The sequence below is a fragment of the Rutidosis leptorrhynchoides genome, unplaced genomic scaffold, assembly GCF_046630445.1.
Source record: "Rutidosis leptorrhynchoides isolate AG116_Rl617_1_P2 unplaced genomic scaffold, CSIRO_AGI_Rlap_v1 contig19, whole genome shotgun sequence".
NCBI lineage: Eukaryota > Viridiplantae > Streptophyta > Magnoliopsida > Asterales > Asteraceae > Rutidosis > Rutidosis leptorrhynchoides.
In genome coordinates, this window is record NW_027266439.1 from 16830 (window position 1) to 32236 (window position 15407).

Below are 15407 nucleotides of genomic sequence, written 5' to 3' on the forward strand. Positions count from 1 at the left end.
GCCTTTCCACACAGCCGAAGGTCGTCTTCCAAGCTCAGCATAAATAAAAGAAGACCTCAGATAATACTTGCTTTTGAGAACGTTAGCCATCAAGCTGTCTTGATCTGCAAGAAGATCAAACATAACACACGTACATTGTCTATCAATGAAATGTTCGAATTCTCCGTCTTTACTGCAATAGAAAATACCAAAGGAATTTATAATATGAACATTAGAGGAAAAACATAAATGAAATGCAAAGAAGTAAAACAGGGAAATAATGGAGAAGATGAGCCGCAAAAGAGGGATAATATCGAGAAACTCTCTGAAGACAAGTGGAAAAAAAAAACTCTCTCACCTACAAATCTACTGTTGCACTGAAAGTGATGAAAAGAAAAGGCCAAATCAAATTACAATGAGAAGGAACATAAGATGACAAATAACTTAAAAATTCATTAGAAATCATCAAGTAACAAATACCCAGAAACGATCAAGATCGTTGGCGCAAATCCTCTATCAACGAAGGTCTGTATCTAAAATCAAAGTGTGAGAGGGAAATGAGAAGGAGAAAGAAAAATTATAGAGGTGGGAAGGAGTAATCGAGGGAGACTATATAGAAGTAATGATGAAAAATTGTACGAATAGAGCATATCCTCTAGCACAGGAGAGGGGTTAAAGACGGTAAATGGATTAATAAGGAGAGCTTATGTACATGATCGCTGCATAGTAGGGCCTCTCGACCAACTGAAAAGTACTAATTGCAGAGTTAGCTGCTGCAAAGCACGACGACAAAGATAACGGGAGTCTAAATCAGAATAAATTAAGCAAAATATACAAACACGGAATTCATTTCAAGTGATTTAACAGTAATTTCATTTAAGTTATTAACTTAAACTTTCCATGTGCTCGGAATGAACTATTCAACCACTATATTGAGAAGTCAGAGAATTAAAAGGCCACATGACATGAATGTAAAGATACCTAATGCACCAAATCAAATTTAAGAGCTATCCATAGAAGCTAGCTAATTCAAAAATACAAACAGACATTGAAGAATGACTCTTTTATGGTATGACCTATGAAAGTTTGTTGATGGGATTGTAATATTTGCAAATGTAGCTTTTAAAAACAATCATATGAAAAGCACATTAAGTAAGAAGGAAAGAAAAATATTCCTATTCCAGATAATAAACTCAAGTATAAGTGACTAATCTGTATACAACAAATCAATTCGATTCGTTTTTTTAAGCAGCATAACAGTAAAAGAAGTTCTAAACTAAGCTCCTGCAAAAATGGGGATTTTGATTTTTTGACCAAACTGAACATGAACTCCAAATTAAACAATTGCAAAAACCAGAGCATCAATGAAGAATCGAATTGAACATGGAGAAGAAAAGAACAACGCAAAATAGATCAAAAAATTGAAGAACCGGATGAGGAATTTTTACCAGCTAATCAGACCTTATCAAATCACCATCATGGATCTGGTGGGTAAAAGGCTGTGCCGAGAAATTGACGGTGTCGATCTGAAGGGAAGGATCAAGATGTAGAGATGTGGGCAGGTCATCCTACAGGCCATGGCGTTGATGACGCGAGCGAGCTAAAGGGCTGACATGGGAGGTAAAATTGAACGGAGAGGATGTATTGAGTCCGTGAATCCGACGGTGTGTGACAATGAACTGTCATAATCTCCAATAAGTCATAAGTAAAATATGAACAGTAATAAGTGGCCAAATGCTACATGGTTTTGCACTATTTAGCGTTAGTGCTTTTTTGTTTTCTTATAAGTGTTATTCTCTAATAACTCTTAATTATAATGCAATAATTTGGAATGGTTGGTACTAAATTTCCTTTTTATCGGAAATCTTGAATAATTGGAAATTTCAGATACTTCCACAAGACAATCTCAACCCGTATATGTAGGAAACACATGATCTTCTCCTGGAGATATTCTCCTTCGGATTTTATTTGGAACGAAATTAACTAGAATTGTGTATTTTGATTAATGTTCTTCGATCTTGAAGTCAGAAATGGCCGCATGTGGTAGCCTAGCAAAGAAATGCTTTCTATACTCAGAAGAACCGACTTTTCGATACATAGGAGGATTTTCATCGGATATGATCTCTCTCAATGGTCCAAAATGCTATCTATGAAAATGTTGTCACAGCTAATCAGAAGGAATATTATCCCTGGATATGGATACTTCAATCCAGTAGCTAAGAAGGATGATATTCACATTATGATCAACAATTATTTAGCTCGTTTAAAATATTTTTATATGGTGGATATTAATTCTTCTGGACATTTCAATCCTTCTAAATGCATCTCTCACTATGTAAAACAATTTCTAAATGTTAAATTTTGCAATTTAAAACTATGTTGCTCATTAATTTAATTAATAAAACTGGTGGTACAGTAATTAATTAATTAGTTTATAGCGTGCCCTGCAAGCCTAGTTGATCGTGACTTTAGCGATCAAATTCGTGCATTTTTCATAGCAAAGTGGTTGCAATTCCGATATTTGTCACCTTTGATTGATGCAACAATGGATACTTCTAGGTCTCTGCTATTTTGGGTGGCATTTACTCGATCTGTCTCATCTATGACTATCTACTCAGACTCTATGTAAATGCAAACTGCCACTTTCAGTTCATAGCCTCACTTTCCGACAACGCGAGTTCCGGTAGAGGTTGCGCTGCCTCAGACCGACAAAAAATAATCCGATCACTCGACTGGATGTAGATAGCCAACCTCAGTTAGCTTGAGATCAGGATTAATTATTATGACCATTTCATCGGAAAAGGAATGTTTAGTTAACTACTACTAACAAATATGATTTCATCATTTCATTCCATAGAAAAGGAATATGCAAAAAAAAAAAAAAAAGTATTCTTGTTGTATAGAGTGTGTTCGGAGTTGACCGAGTAATTATACGACCATCTAAATATGCCAAACAGTGTAATTACCAGAAATTACACGAAAATCCAATTACACAGTGACTTTTCAAACAGGCTCTAACAAAAAATTGTATAGGGGATGGGAAAATTGCTAAAAAGCGAAAACCCAAGAATCAAATTCGAAAATTAATGCAATATTTTCACCATCTAACAACTTAAGTTCTGGCATAACCTTGATCAAAAACAACTTGAAATTTTCATCAGCAATCACATTCCCCGAGACGTCTAACTGTATCAAGTTCATGCCTTTGAGAATAAAATAGCTTTCCCAAAAGTTTGAGATGTCGACGTTTCCTTCTTAGGAATCTAAAAATATTTGGTTTTAAGTTTTTAATAAAACTCTATTGCTCATTAATTTTAACTGGTGAGGCTCATTTGAGAACTAATAGCATAAGCCAATCTAGAACATGGTATTGTAATTAATTATTCCCTGTCTACTAATACATATTTTTTTAGCATGTCTTCATACATTCGAAAGTAGATGTATTTAGTCAATATTAGTAAATTTGTACATCTTTTTTTGAATGTATCTAAAAAGTTTAAAAAGCATGTATTAGCCGATGGAGGGAGTAGTTTATAGCGTTTTCTGCAAGCCTATAATTTCATGGTGTCTGTTGTGTGTGCTTCTTTGGAGAATACTTCAAAAGTTGACTTGACTCCATTATTTTCCATGTCTTGATGATAAAACTATATATATTAATTAACTGCATATTACATAGGGTGAACCAATATTTAAACAATATTAGGGTCTTGGTTTAATTCTTTATTTTTTTTATGGTCAGCCTTGGTTTAATTGGTAGCAATAAATCTAATGATTACTATTATTTTGAAAGTGATGTCCAAGTTAATTGTAATTTCTAGAAAACCAAAACTAGCTTTTTCGTTCCACATTTGACTTGGCAAGGTCATGGCCAAATATATATTTTTTCTCACAAATTGAAGCTTCCTCTATACTTGTTCATTTAGTTATGTTTAGAATACATCATTCGACATTAATTAAATAATCGCCTCGCTTCGTAATCCTCAAGACTATATAAAGCCGTCTTTTAACTCATTTTAGAAACACAATTTAGGTCTTTCTTACTTGATTAAGAAGATTAAGAGATATAGTGAAGCAAAAGAGAGCAATTAAGCTTTGATAATTATGGAAAAAATGGGTTCAAAGTCGAAGACTTTTGTCAGAGAGGTGTGTCTGTATGCTGTTTTAGGAGTACTTGTTGGAAGCTTTGCCAACTTTTACTTTCATGGCTTTCAAATTTATCATTTCTGGGAAGTTATCAGATTAAGACAGTGTTTTGCAGATTACTTTGGTGAGTAACTAATGCATTTTTTATTCAGTTCATAGTACGACTCCAAATCAGTTTCGTGTAGTATATAAATCATGGTTCTATAAAATCGTGATCGGTTTCGAACTGCATAGAATGTAAATATTGTTCCTTTTTATATTCCTGGAATCGAGTTGAGAAACGAATTTGAAATCGAGAACACGACCATGATCAAATCAATTTAACTTTGATTTCGGCTAAATGCCTAATTCATAGCGTACACTAAACCGGTGATTTTAACATGAAACCATCCCTTGCCCTCCATATCAAAATACATCATATATATTATTTTTTGATGTTCATTCATGTATTTAGTCAATAAAATTCTCGCACTGACATCTTTCTTTTATTGTTATGCAGTTGATTTGTATGGCTCTATGGCAAGCCATATCTACGATTTGATCGTGACTTTAGCGATCAAATTCGTGCATTTTTTCATAGCTAAGTGGGTGCAATTCCGATATTTGTCGCCTTTGATTGATGCAACAATGGATACTTCTAAGTCTCTGCTATTTTGGGTGGCATTTACTCGATCCGTCTCATCTATGACCATCTACTCAGACTCTATGTAAATGCAAACTGCCTCTTTCAGTTCGTAGCCTCGCTTTCTGACAACACGAGTTCCGGTAGAGGTTGCGCTGCCTCAGACCGACAAAAAATAATCCGATCAGTCGACTGGATGTAGAGATAGCCAACCTCAGTTAGCTTGAGATCAAGGTTAATTACTATTACCATTTCATCGGAAAAGGAATGTTTAGTTAGCTACTACTAACGAATTTGATTTCATCATTTCATTTCATAGAAAAGGAATATGCAAAAAAAAAAAGTATTCTTGTTGTATAGAGTGTGTTCCAAGTAATTACACTACCATCTAAATATGCTTAACCATGTAATTACCAGCAATTACACGGAAATCCAATTACACGGTAGCTTTCCAAACAGGCTCTAACAGAAAGTTGTACAGGGGATGAGAAAATTGCTAAAAAGAAAAGCGAAAACCAAAGAATCAAATTCGAAAACTAATGCAATTTTTCACCATCTAACAACTTAAGTTCTGGCATAACCTTGATCAAAAACAACTTGAAATTTTCATAAGCAATCGCATTCCCCGAGACGTCTAACTGTATCAAGTTCATGCCTTTGAATATAAAATAGCTTTCCCAAAAGTTTGAGATATCAACGTTTCCATCCGATTTCCATTCAGTTCCGACGGAATGAGACAGCGGAGAAGAGCAGAGATGCCTTGTCGTGTCAATTGGGTGTGACCCGATCTCATTGTTTGAAATATCCAACACTTTCAAGGACTTTAGCTGTCTTAGAGGCTCCAGAGCAGTCAAACTTCTGATTTTATTGTAACTCAAGTTTAAGCAACAAAGGAGTTGCAACGCTTCCAATCCTGTTTCATGAGAAACCAAATTATATCCATATAAGAGTTTCTTTCACTCGATACTAAAACTCATTCTATGAGTTCATAACCATAAATTACTAAGCTCGGTTGAGTCTCAGAAACTAGGGACATATATGCAATTTCAGAAACCACTTTTCTACCTGTGCTGTGTCAAAATTCAAATCATTCTTGAGCAATTACAAAAAAAAAAAACACTTAAGAGACACCGAAGTACCTTCAATTGATCGAAGCTCATTGTGGCTGAGGTCTAGCATTTGGACCCATAATAGTTTCTCAAACGATCCAATTCTTGATAATGATAAATTATTGAAGCGTACGCAGGTAGGAAAGCCCTCAATTGATGAATTCAAGCCCTTATACTGGAAGCAGCATCTCCGAAAAGACTCCCTATTGGTAATCATCTGCAAAATACAAAAATGATTGCTGCTTCAGGTTTAAGTGAAATTTAGATTATACTCGACAGGTTCATTTCCCTATTTACATTGCATATGCATTTAAAACAACAATGAAGGAGAAAATAGCTTCACATATTTAGTTTTTCAGGAAAGATGAGATCACCTTCTGCAAAAAGACTAAGCTATGCTCATCCTTGTATAATTGAGAATGTGATGGGTCCAACTTCATCAACTCACGATATAGATCGAGAATTTCATCAGAATGGCTTGCTTTGTTACCAGATGGAAAAATCAATCTGTCATGAGCCTTCAGCAATCTTGCCAGTGTAAGCTTCGCATACTTACTACAAAATGAGAAGCACGTAAAACAAGATCAAGCTAACATAATTTTGGTTATTCCCATAAAAGCTTAAACTTGATGAACAAATTCTTTGAAACTTACCAGTCTATCACAGCCAATAACTCACGAAAACATTCAATCTCTCCAGCCACTGCTACTGCCTGCCAAGTACAACTGTTCAACTCACTGTCATTCTCAATACTTAGTTGATCAAACCCAAAATTAAGGTTGTCCAAATTTGCTTCATCCATGTCAAAATGTTCATCATTCCATGAAATAATCTCTCCACACTGCCTGTCAGTTTCTTCTACTTCAACAGGTTGAACGGCTACTCTAAAGGTAAACTGAGAACTAGCACAGCAAATACCACTTGAAGAAATTATGCCCTCATTTTCACCAATGTGAACCTCCACCAGACATTTTTCCACAGACTGGCGCCGTAAATCAGGAAACTTTAAATGTGTAAACCAAACTTTTCCAGTACGAGAGCTATTAGCCACGAGTGGTTTCCAAATGAGGTCTTCATTTGTGCAAAGTGTAGATTTAACCACAACTGTGTTTGAGTTCACGCCTTTAACAGCTTGATTAAAACAAAGGATGACAGGGAGTGCGCTCAAATCATGATGGATGCTTGTCAACGGAGAGGCCACGCTGCTCTTTAGGCTCTGATCTCCAAATGGAAAAACAAGAGAACCATGAGGAGGCCAAGAAGAAACAAGCAGGGGAGAAGTATCTCTAACAGTTTGATCAAGAAGCCAAAGGTGATAAATATATCCACTTTGATCATCTTGGTCTGTAAAAATTGCTTGGTGAATGAGCTCATATTCGTTGGGCAAAACTTGCTCTTTAGAGAGAAATCCTTCAACTTTTTTCTCAAGCAAATTGGATAGAAGCACGCTGAGTGATAATGTTAATACTAAATCAGTAACTATTTTTAGTAACAAAGGAAATAAAGACCTAAATAAACAATCGGCTCCATTATTCAGCTGTTTTAAAGTTACTTGCGAAAGTTAGACTCAGACTATCCAAATTAGCACGGCAATTCAAAATTACATATGGTTAATTCAACTATGGCAAGAGTTTCTATTTTCTTGCATACACCAAATCTTAATTGGGCTACTGGCCAAAACATAACAAAATCATTAAACCAGGTCCCCTAATCCAAAACTCAAGTAGTATGTAGTATTAGATATATTGCCAAGCAATCATCTGAGACAGTACTTATCATGACTTGAATAAGCGATGACTATCCAGGAAGCTTAAACTAAATCTGACTTGCATTTAAAAAATTCTTCAAAAAATAACAATAACAGAAATATAGTCACTGCATCCATGATTTCACGTCTACACACTAAATCATGCCATAATCTTCAATAAGTAAGAATGAATGCTTAAACAAATTCATTGTTAAAAACATACACACCTGCGATTGTGCCATGCAGAATAATTACTAAAGTCTGTTACCATATCCTCTGTGTACTTCAATTCATCCAGATCCGATCTGTTCATAGATGCTGTGACAAATCTGAAAATACCAAAAGCAAATAAAATTACACGAGTACAGACTGTTTCTTAAGCAACTACAAAATGCATCCTAAGAAAAACAAAACACAAGGGACTAACCTTCGGTAATTCCATGCATGAAAATTACGAGAATCAAGCTTGTGTAATTTATTCAAAAGATGCAGCTCATTATCCAAAGAAGAATTACCCATGCTTAAAACCCATTTCCGGTGATGCCAAGCTCCATATGACTTAAAATTCTGTCTCAATGCACTCTCAACCTAAAATAACTTTCCATCAAACCATACTTCACCACAACATACATTCAACTACGAAACGGATGAAAACAAAAAATTCAACAGTATTCATACCACTCTAAGTTCTTCATCCCAAATTTTCTTGATTGAATCAGGATCAGATTCAATCTGATTTAGATTATGCTGAACAGCAAGTTTCCGATAGTTCCAAGCCGTATACGATTCTGGATTGATCCCAAGAAGCTTTGCACTTAGATCAACAGCTTCCTTAGTATAGCTGGAGCCAAATTCCAAAACAATCATATAAAAAAATCAATACTTGAAAATGAAATTTTACTATTTAAAGAGTATAGCTCCATACTTTTTGAGCTGGTGATTTGAGAGGACTTGGGATTGAAGAACGAGAAGCTGCTTGGCTTTCTCAGTTAATGCAGCTTCTTCTTCTGGTTTCAGAGCTTTTCGAGGTCGTCCATGCATTTTGTCGAACAGTTGGTGGGCACAGTAGAGATAGAGGAGATCTGGATTTGTAGAGACTAAACTTAAATACTAACAGAGACCTTGGCTGGAAATCTTATAGTCAAAGAAAACAACTTTTTTTAACGTTACCTAAAATTATATTTTGGCCCCTTAAACTTTTGTTTTCCAAACATATTGACACCCAAACTTTTTGTGTGCTACTGCTAACCCCACCTTCTAATGTCGTTATTTCGGCCAATTTTTTTTTTATTTCGTCTCGACTTGTCTCATCTCGATTCACTCGGTTCTTCTCTCAATACATGTTTTTTTAAAGTATTAGCACACGAAATAAGATATACCATGAAACATAATATATTTTAATTTAAATTATGTCTGAAAGTCATCATTTTTTAGACAAAATGAAAAATCTAAAAAAATATACATCATTTGTTTTACAATAATTGATGTTTTGATTTTAATGTCAATGAGGATATTTTATCAAAAAGAAATATTTCTTAGACTATATATATGTCTCGCTCAATTTGAGGAAGCTCAACAAATATTTTTTTTCATAAAAATACCATCAATATACCTCATTAATTAATTAAAGTATGTCATTTTAACCAAAACATCAACTATTATAAAACGAAAATAATATATTAAAAAACGGACAAAATATAATACATATTTAACCGTACATCAATCATCTAGTATCATATCCAATAAATCAATGAATTATGAAAAATGAACATGTACCCAAAAGAAAAAAACTTCATTGAACTAAGCAAATGAACACGCCTCACTTGAGTTTTTTTTCAAGTGTCAACAAACAGTCGGTTCAAAATAACAAAATCCAAGTACAACTCAACTAGAACAAACCCCAATAAATCGAAAAAACTACCAAAAACAGAGTCCTCAAACTTTTGCTACAACCCACCACCGGACCAGCAGCCGAATGTGTCTTGGAAGACGTCCCATTCGTCGAGACGGCTGATTTCGGCAGAGGATGAACAATGATAGAGACTTTCATGCCATTGAAACACTGGCCATTGCCGCCAATGAAGTAATATCTTTTAGCCTTGGGGAGAGGAAAGAAATCCTTGCCACTCGTCCCATTCCTTATTGCTCCATCAGTAGTGCAGTTGCCATAGCTAGTCTGGTTCACTTCAAACACATTGTATTGTGTCTTCTGGTACCTAAATGCTGTGTAAAAAGGAACAAAATTTCTCATTAAGTAATCCGTCTATGCACAAATGGCAAGTCAAAATCACATTTTGCAAATTTTGGCTGGAAATTTACGTGTCGAAGTAGAAGTTTCCTGTCATTTATACACAATGAAGCTCAGACAGAAATTTTTCCTCAGGAATGTCTCTGTCTATGTACAAATGGCAAGTTAAAATCACTTTTTTCCTGAGGAATTTATATGTCAAAGTTAAAAATCGTAATGACAAGTACAAATCACATTTTTTCCCTGTCATTTCTTCGCAATGAAGCTCAAGATTGAAACTTTTCCAGAAGAATTTATCTGTGTATGTAAAAATGACAAGTAAAATGCAAATTTTTGACCGCCTTATCTTCCCAACGAGGCTCAGGTAAATTCCAACCAACAAAGAAAGGTGAATTTTTCCTTCATTCTTAGGAAAAAGACGGTAAAAGTTTGGACTTTTCCAGGACTTTACGCATAGATCTATCTACCGTCTTCACACATCTACACAAAAACACTAAAATCCCACAAAAATACTGAAGATTTCCTATCCGGGTAATAGAATTTACAGTTCAGAGAGAGAGAGAGGATTAATACTTACAGATAAGGTCGCCGACATAGAAAGTTTGGTTTTTGGACCACTGAGTGTAGTTGATTCCTGGATTCCAGCCTTTGTTGGCGCCAACAATGTGGTCAGTGGCGGTGGTTGTCGTGGTGACGGAGATAAGGATGAGAATGAAGCAGCTCAATAGTAGCTGAGGAGCTGCCAAGCTGGACAACCTCAAAAACATGTTTGTCTGTCTGTAGAATGGTTGTCTTTCTCTCTCTTCAATTCAGTGTTTTTTAGAGAGAGACAGAAAGATGAACTCTTGCATGTGTAGTAGATAAGTGCATATAGGCAAATGGGACCCTGCAAATTGTATTTAAAAAATCTAAACGATATATCAAAAGGGTTCATAAATTTTGTCACTGGTCCCTCATATCATGGAAAATCCTGTCACGCTTTAGATTTTCTTTTTAAATTTCAAACTAGATTGTTTGTGGATTATTGCATTGCCCTATGTTACAGATTAAAATGAAATAAATAAACTAATCATTACTTCTACATATGTCGTTTTTGAAAAATTTTATTTTATCTCTAAATAATTATCGTTTTGAATTTTTAATAATATTTTTAACATAGATTATCCAATTTATTTTTCATTAAATGAAAAGAAAATATCACATAGATTAATTGAAGTAGGGATAATATTATACTCTAAAAGAAAAGATAATAAACATTATAATTATAAAAAAAAAAAACATCATAATTATCAATATTAGATGCGTATAAATATAAAAAAACGACATTTATTTTACAAGAATTTATTAAAATTTTCCTTAATAAGTGACCATGTGAGTGAGGTGGATCCTGATGGATGAATGAGAAATAGGATAAACACAGTAAGACAATGATCCAGTTATAAAACAAAGAAAGACTGGCAAAAGGGACTTTTAGGACCCGCCATTCTCAATTATTTTCTTGGTTATTCAGAGTAACCTGAAATCAAGTCAATAATCGAGCATTTGATAGAAAGGTACACAAATGGATAGATAGCATTCTCAGTTTCAATTACGTATTGAATGGTGTAACAAAACTGAGAATGCTATCTATCCAAAGACGACAATGATCCACGTATTGAATGTTATTTGGTAATTACCTGCATATAGCTGGAAAGACGGTAAAGACTGATCCCTGGACCAATGGTACTACATAATGCTTAGGGCTTTTCAAGTTGCTGGGTTCTAACCAATCTATCAATTGAAAAACAAAAATAATAAATGAATCAAAAACTGTATGGTTCCAAAAGTAATCTTTCACGAAGCAGTTTCGGCAGCTAACACTTTCAAGTGAAGAAGCCTTACCGCCTCCTAGAAAGAAAGTGAACACAATCTCAGTTGCCTCGTTAGTCAGAATTAGGACTTAAACATGTCATCTGATGTCTTTTTCTTTCTTTGTTTTCGCAAATCTCTTGATTTCAAATAACGGTCTTTCCCAGGATTATCTCGTCTACCACCTTCCTGAAGCTTTCTTCCGTCCTCATTTCCTTGAAGTGGTTCATTCAATGCCTTCTTGAGTTTTCGATCATCCAAGAATCCATTCTGAATCATCTCAGCATAGACTTCTCTGGCCTTGACTAAATACCCACATGCTACTAGTCCTTCAACCATCAAAGTGTAATGTATTAAACCGGGTATCAAATCATGCTCCTTCATTTTAAACCATATCTTCAATGCACTTTCAGGTTGCTTCAATTTGAGCAACTTCCGGAGGAGGAGGACAAAAGTATCGTTATTAGGACCTAAACCAGCATTCTTCATTACGTTAAGAAGTCCCAAAATTCCTGCTAAATCAGTGACGTCAAGAAATGAATGGTATGTGTAGATGGTTGGCTTGAGATTCTCCTTAATCATTGCGAACAAAACATTTCTTGCTTCTGTTAGTTTTTGTGCTTCACATAGAGGACGTATCATTGAGTTATAAGTATCAGAATCTGGTCTCACTCCATTTTCTTTCATTTTGTCTACCATTTTGAGAGCTTCCTTAAAGCAATCCTCGTGTGTCAATACATAAACCAATGAATTATAAACTTCAAGGCCAGGGGTCCAGCTCCTTTTCTTCATTTCGTCGTAGAGTCTCATGGAGTCGAAAAGATTTCCAACTTTTGAGAAACAGGAAATCATGTGAGTGTATGACTCGGTATTCGGAGTAATGCAGTATTTTCACATTTCTCTCCAAACTCTCTTTGCTTCAAACACATCGACTGAGATATTACACCAACCATTAAGAATGATATTAAAACACCCAGCGTCCAAGGTAAACATCTTCTTGTTTACAAGCATAAACTCTTCAGCTTCTTCAATGTTCCCATGCCTACAAAGAGAATGCAGGACAGCACGGTAAGCTTCTTCATCAGGGCCCAATCTAAATTTCTCCATAACGTCAAATGCCCAAATAACCTTGCTTGGATTGTTGGTAGCTGCATACCTGATAAACACCAGAAAGATGACACATAAACAGAGTGAATGGAAGCTACGACGATAAATGTAAAATTAGGGGAAGCATTCAAACATGCTGATAGCATATAGACTATTCACCATGAAAAGGGCAAGATGGAATTAATGTATCCCAAAAGGAAAATAGGAGGATGATCGTCTGTGCTCAAAACTAAGGATTGCAAAGGACACTAAACTAGCCGATTACTGGAAGGTATCCTATTAGGCAAAGCAGCATGAACAAACTAAACAATGCATCGTGCTACTAAATGACATAAAACTAAAGATATGCATTGAAACAAGGTAGTATGGCTTGTTAGCATCTTCCCAAATCAATTTATCCTCAAAATTCAAGCCAAGACCGATAGATTCTGAGCAAGAGCTCATACCATCAAAGCCAAAACTGGAAACACGATTTAATAGTAAACTTCACCTGTCAATCATTATAATCATGGCCTGCTTGGTATCCATCTCCAACTGATACAAATTCTTTATCAAACACCAAGCAATGTTAAACTTGCTATGACTACCGAGAATCCAAATGATCAAATTCCAAGCTTTCTCACCATCATCATCATCATCAAAACAACCACATTTCTCTCCCCATTTGAAAGCCAAAAAAGCAAGCTTCCACTCATCCTTCAATGCCCAAATAACTGAATATATCGATTCTTGACTTGGCTTCGTCCCAGACTCATCAAGTGCATCCATGGCTTTCGCTTCCGAGTCGAAGCCAATGACCCCTTTGAGCAAATTGAGAATTCCAGGATTAGGGGGAACATATGTTTGAATTGAAGGATCAAAGGGTTCAAATTGTTTGTTAGGAGCTAGAGTGGAGAAGTCAGAGGTGAAATAGCGATGAGTTTGTGAATGTTTGCAAGCTGTTCGATAAAATGCCAAAGAGAGAGTGTTGACTTTTGCGCTTTCGTGGAGAAGAAGAAGAAGAAGGGGTTGGACTTGTTTTAGCCTCAGAACCCGGCCGGCGAGAGTGAAAAATGACATTCTGGAGGCTGAAAATCTTGGATTTTGAACCGATAGACAATATATATGGGTCGCGCGAATCGCTCGTATAAAAAAAATCGACCCTGTCAACGCAGTTTCAATTTCAGAAACGAATCGAAACGAAGTCGAAATATTTTAAAATTTTATTTTGATTTTACTTGTTTAAGAAACTATATGGAAGCAAGTCGAAAATGACCAAAAATGTCTTAGAATCGAATCAGAATCGTCTAGAAAATTAACAATTTTTGTTCGGGTTTCTTAAATTGAAGAACATGTCAGCCATGAGTGCTTATACTTTATTGGTACATTTTTATAAATTATATATATTTGTTACAATATTGGCACTATAGTATGATAAATGATAATAAGGATTGTAATGGATTTCTGATCACTGAGAGAAAGATAATATGTCATTTGTGAATACCTTAAAAAAATTGTCATTTGTGAATAACTTAGGTAAGAGAAACCTCTTTTTTCTGAAACATAAAAATACTCATGACATTTCGAAAAAATAAATGTTTTAATCATTGAGCTACGTATTTACGCATTCTTCCTTACTAATTTGTCGTGGATAAGATCTAGCATTCATGAATGCTGAAAACCAAAGGATTAATCTTCATCTTTTTATTGATTATAAAATGTTCCCATTACACAACCATACAAACACATGATTAATTTGTCTATTACATTAATTAAGTAATTATCATTTATTTAGGATACTAAGATGTCAACTTTCTGTCCACCTAAACAATGGCCAGGAGTACCACAAATGAAATAATGGTGGCTGGCCGTTTTCAGAGTTATCGAATCCGATCCGCTTGAAAAGGTGGCTACCGGAGAAGACGTATTACACGACGCATAATTTTGTTGCGTCACTTGTAGTACGTTGTGCACAGCTTTGATATATTTAAACACTGCAATTAATTTTTAAAAAAAATTTATATATAACTCTTGAAAATCAAATTTAAAAAATAAGGAAAATCGAAAATAAATTTGGAAAAAAATTTAATTAGGTCATACCAAGAGTGTCGCCGACGCGAATCAACTGGTTACCAGCCCACTGATTATAGTTGAAACCTAACTTCCAGCCAACAGGTCCGCCAACTTGGTAAACAGCAGCAAGTGAGACTTGAAAGAGTGATAATATAAGCCCTAGAGATATAACTTTCTTGGCAAAATCCATTATAATGTTTTTTGTTGTGTGTCTGCTAAAATAAATTTACCAGATAAGAGAGTTATATAAGAAAATGAAAACTATGGCTACATATATATAGGGGATTTAGAAATATATAACTTTTGACTGCCTTAGTTAAGGAAATGTTGACTAAAAGGAAGGAAAAAAAAGACATAAATAAAAGATTAAATGTCTAAAAAAATAATATTTAAGATTTTTTTTGTCAGAAAAATCCTTTGGATATAAATATTATTTTCCCCTTCTAGAAAATGTCCATATACATAGAAAGCTATCTCTCAAATATGAATTATTATTATTTTTTTTTTATCATAAGATATATATTTTCCTGCGAAAAATACTTTGTTATACTC

At 34.8% G+C, this 15407-nt stretch overlaps 4 protein-coding genes across 4 annotated transcripts; all 4 read right to left on the minus strand.

Moving 5' to 3' along the window:
• Positions 1–5280: 5280 nt before the first annotated feature.
• Positions 5281–8641, minus strand: LOC139881752 (geranylgeranyl transferase type-2 subunit alpha 1-like). Its single transcript, XM_071866167.1, has 8 exons — positions 8526–8641; positions 8279–8441; positions 8028–8188; positions 7828–7929; positions 6507–7301; positions 6228–6408; positions 5884–6070; positions 5281–5657 (listed from the first exon to the last, which is right to left on the minus strand). The coding sequence occupies exons 1-8, from the start codon at positions 8639–8641 to the stop codon at positions 5281–5283; spliced, it is 2082 nt and encodes a 693-aa protein (XP_071722268.1).
• An 847-nt stretch (positions 8642–9488) lies between these two features.
• LOC139881747 (early nodulin-like protein 17) lies at positions 9489–10615 on the minus strand. Its single transcript, XM_071866163.1, has 4 exons — positions 10426–10615; positions 10076–10145; positions 9952–10030; positions 9489–9863 (listed from the first exon to the last, which is right to left on the minus strand). Exons 1-4 carry the CDS (start codon positions 10613–10615, stop codon positions 9489–9491), a joined length of 714 nt encoding a protein of 237 aa, XP_071722264.1.
• A 1165-nt stretch (positions 10616–11780) lies between these two features.
• LOC139881748 (pentatricopeptide repeat-containing protein At1g80880, mitochondrial-like) lies at positions 11781–13862 on the minus strand. Its single transcript, XM_071866165.1, is given in 2 exon segments — positions 11781–12852; positions 13294–13862. Coding segments are annotated over 2 exon segments (1641 nt in total).
• A 711-nt stretch (positions 13863–14573) lies between these two features.
• LOC139881749 (mavicyanin-like) lies at positions 14574–15045 on the minus strand. The gene is made up of 2 exons (XM_071866166.1): positions 14883–15045; positions 14574–14776 (listed from the first exon to the last, which is right to left on the minus strand). The coding sequence occupies exons 1-2, from the start codon at positions 15043–15045 to the stop codon at positions 14574–14576; spliced, it is 366 nt and encodes a 121-aa protein (XP_071722267.1).
• Positions 15046–15407: the final 362 nt, after the last annotated feature.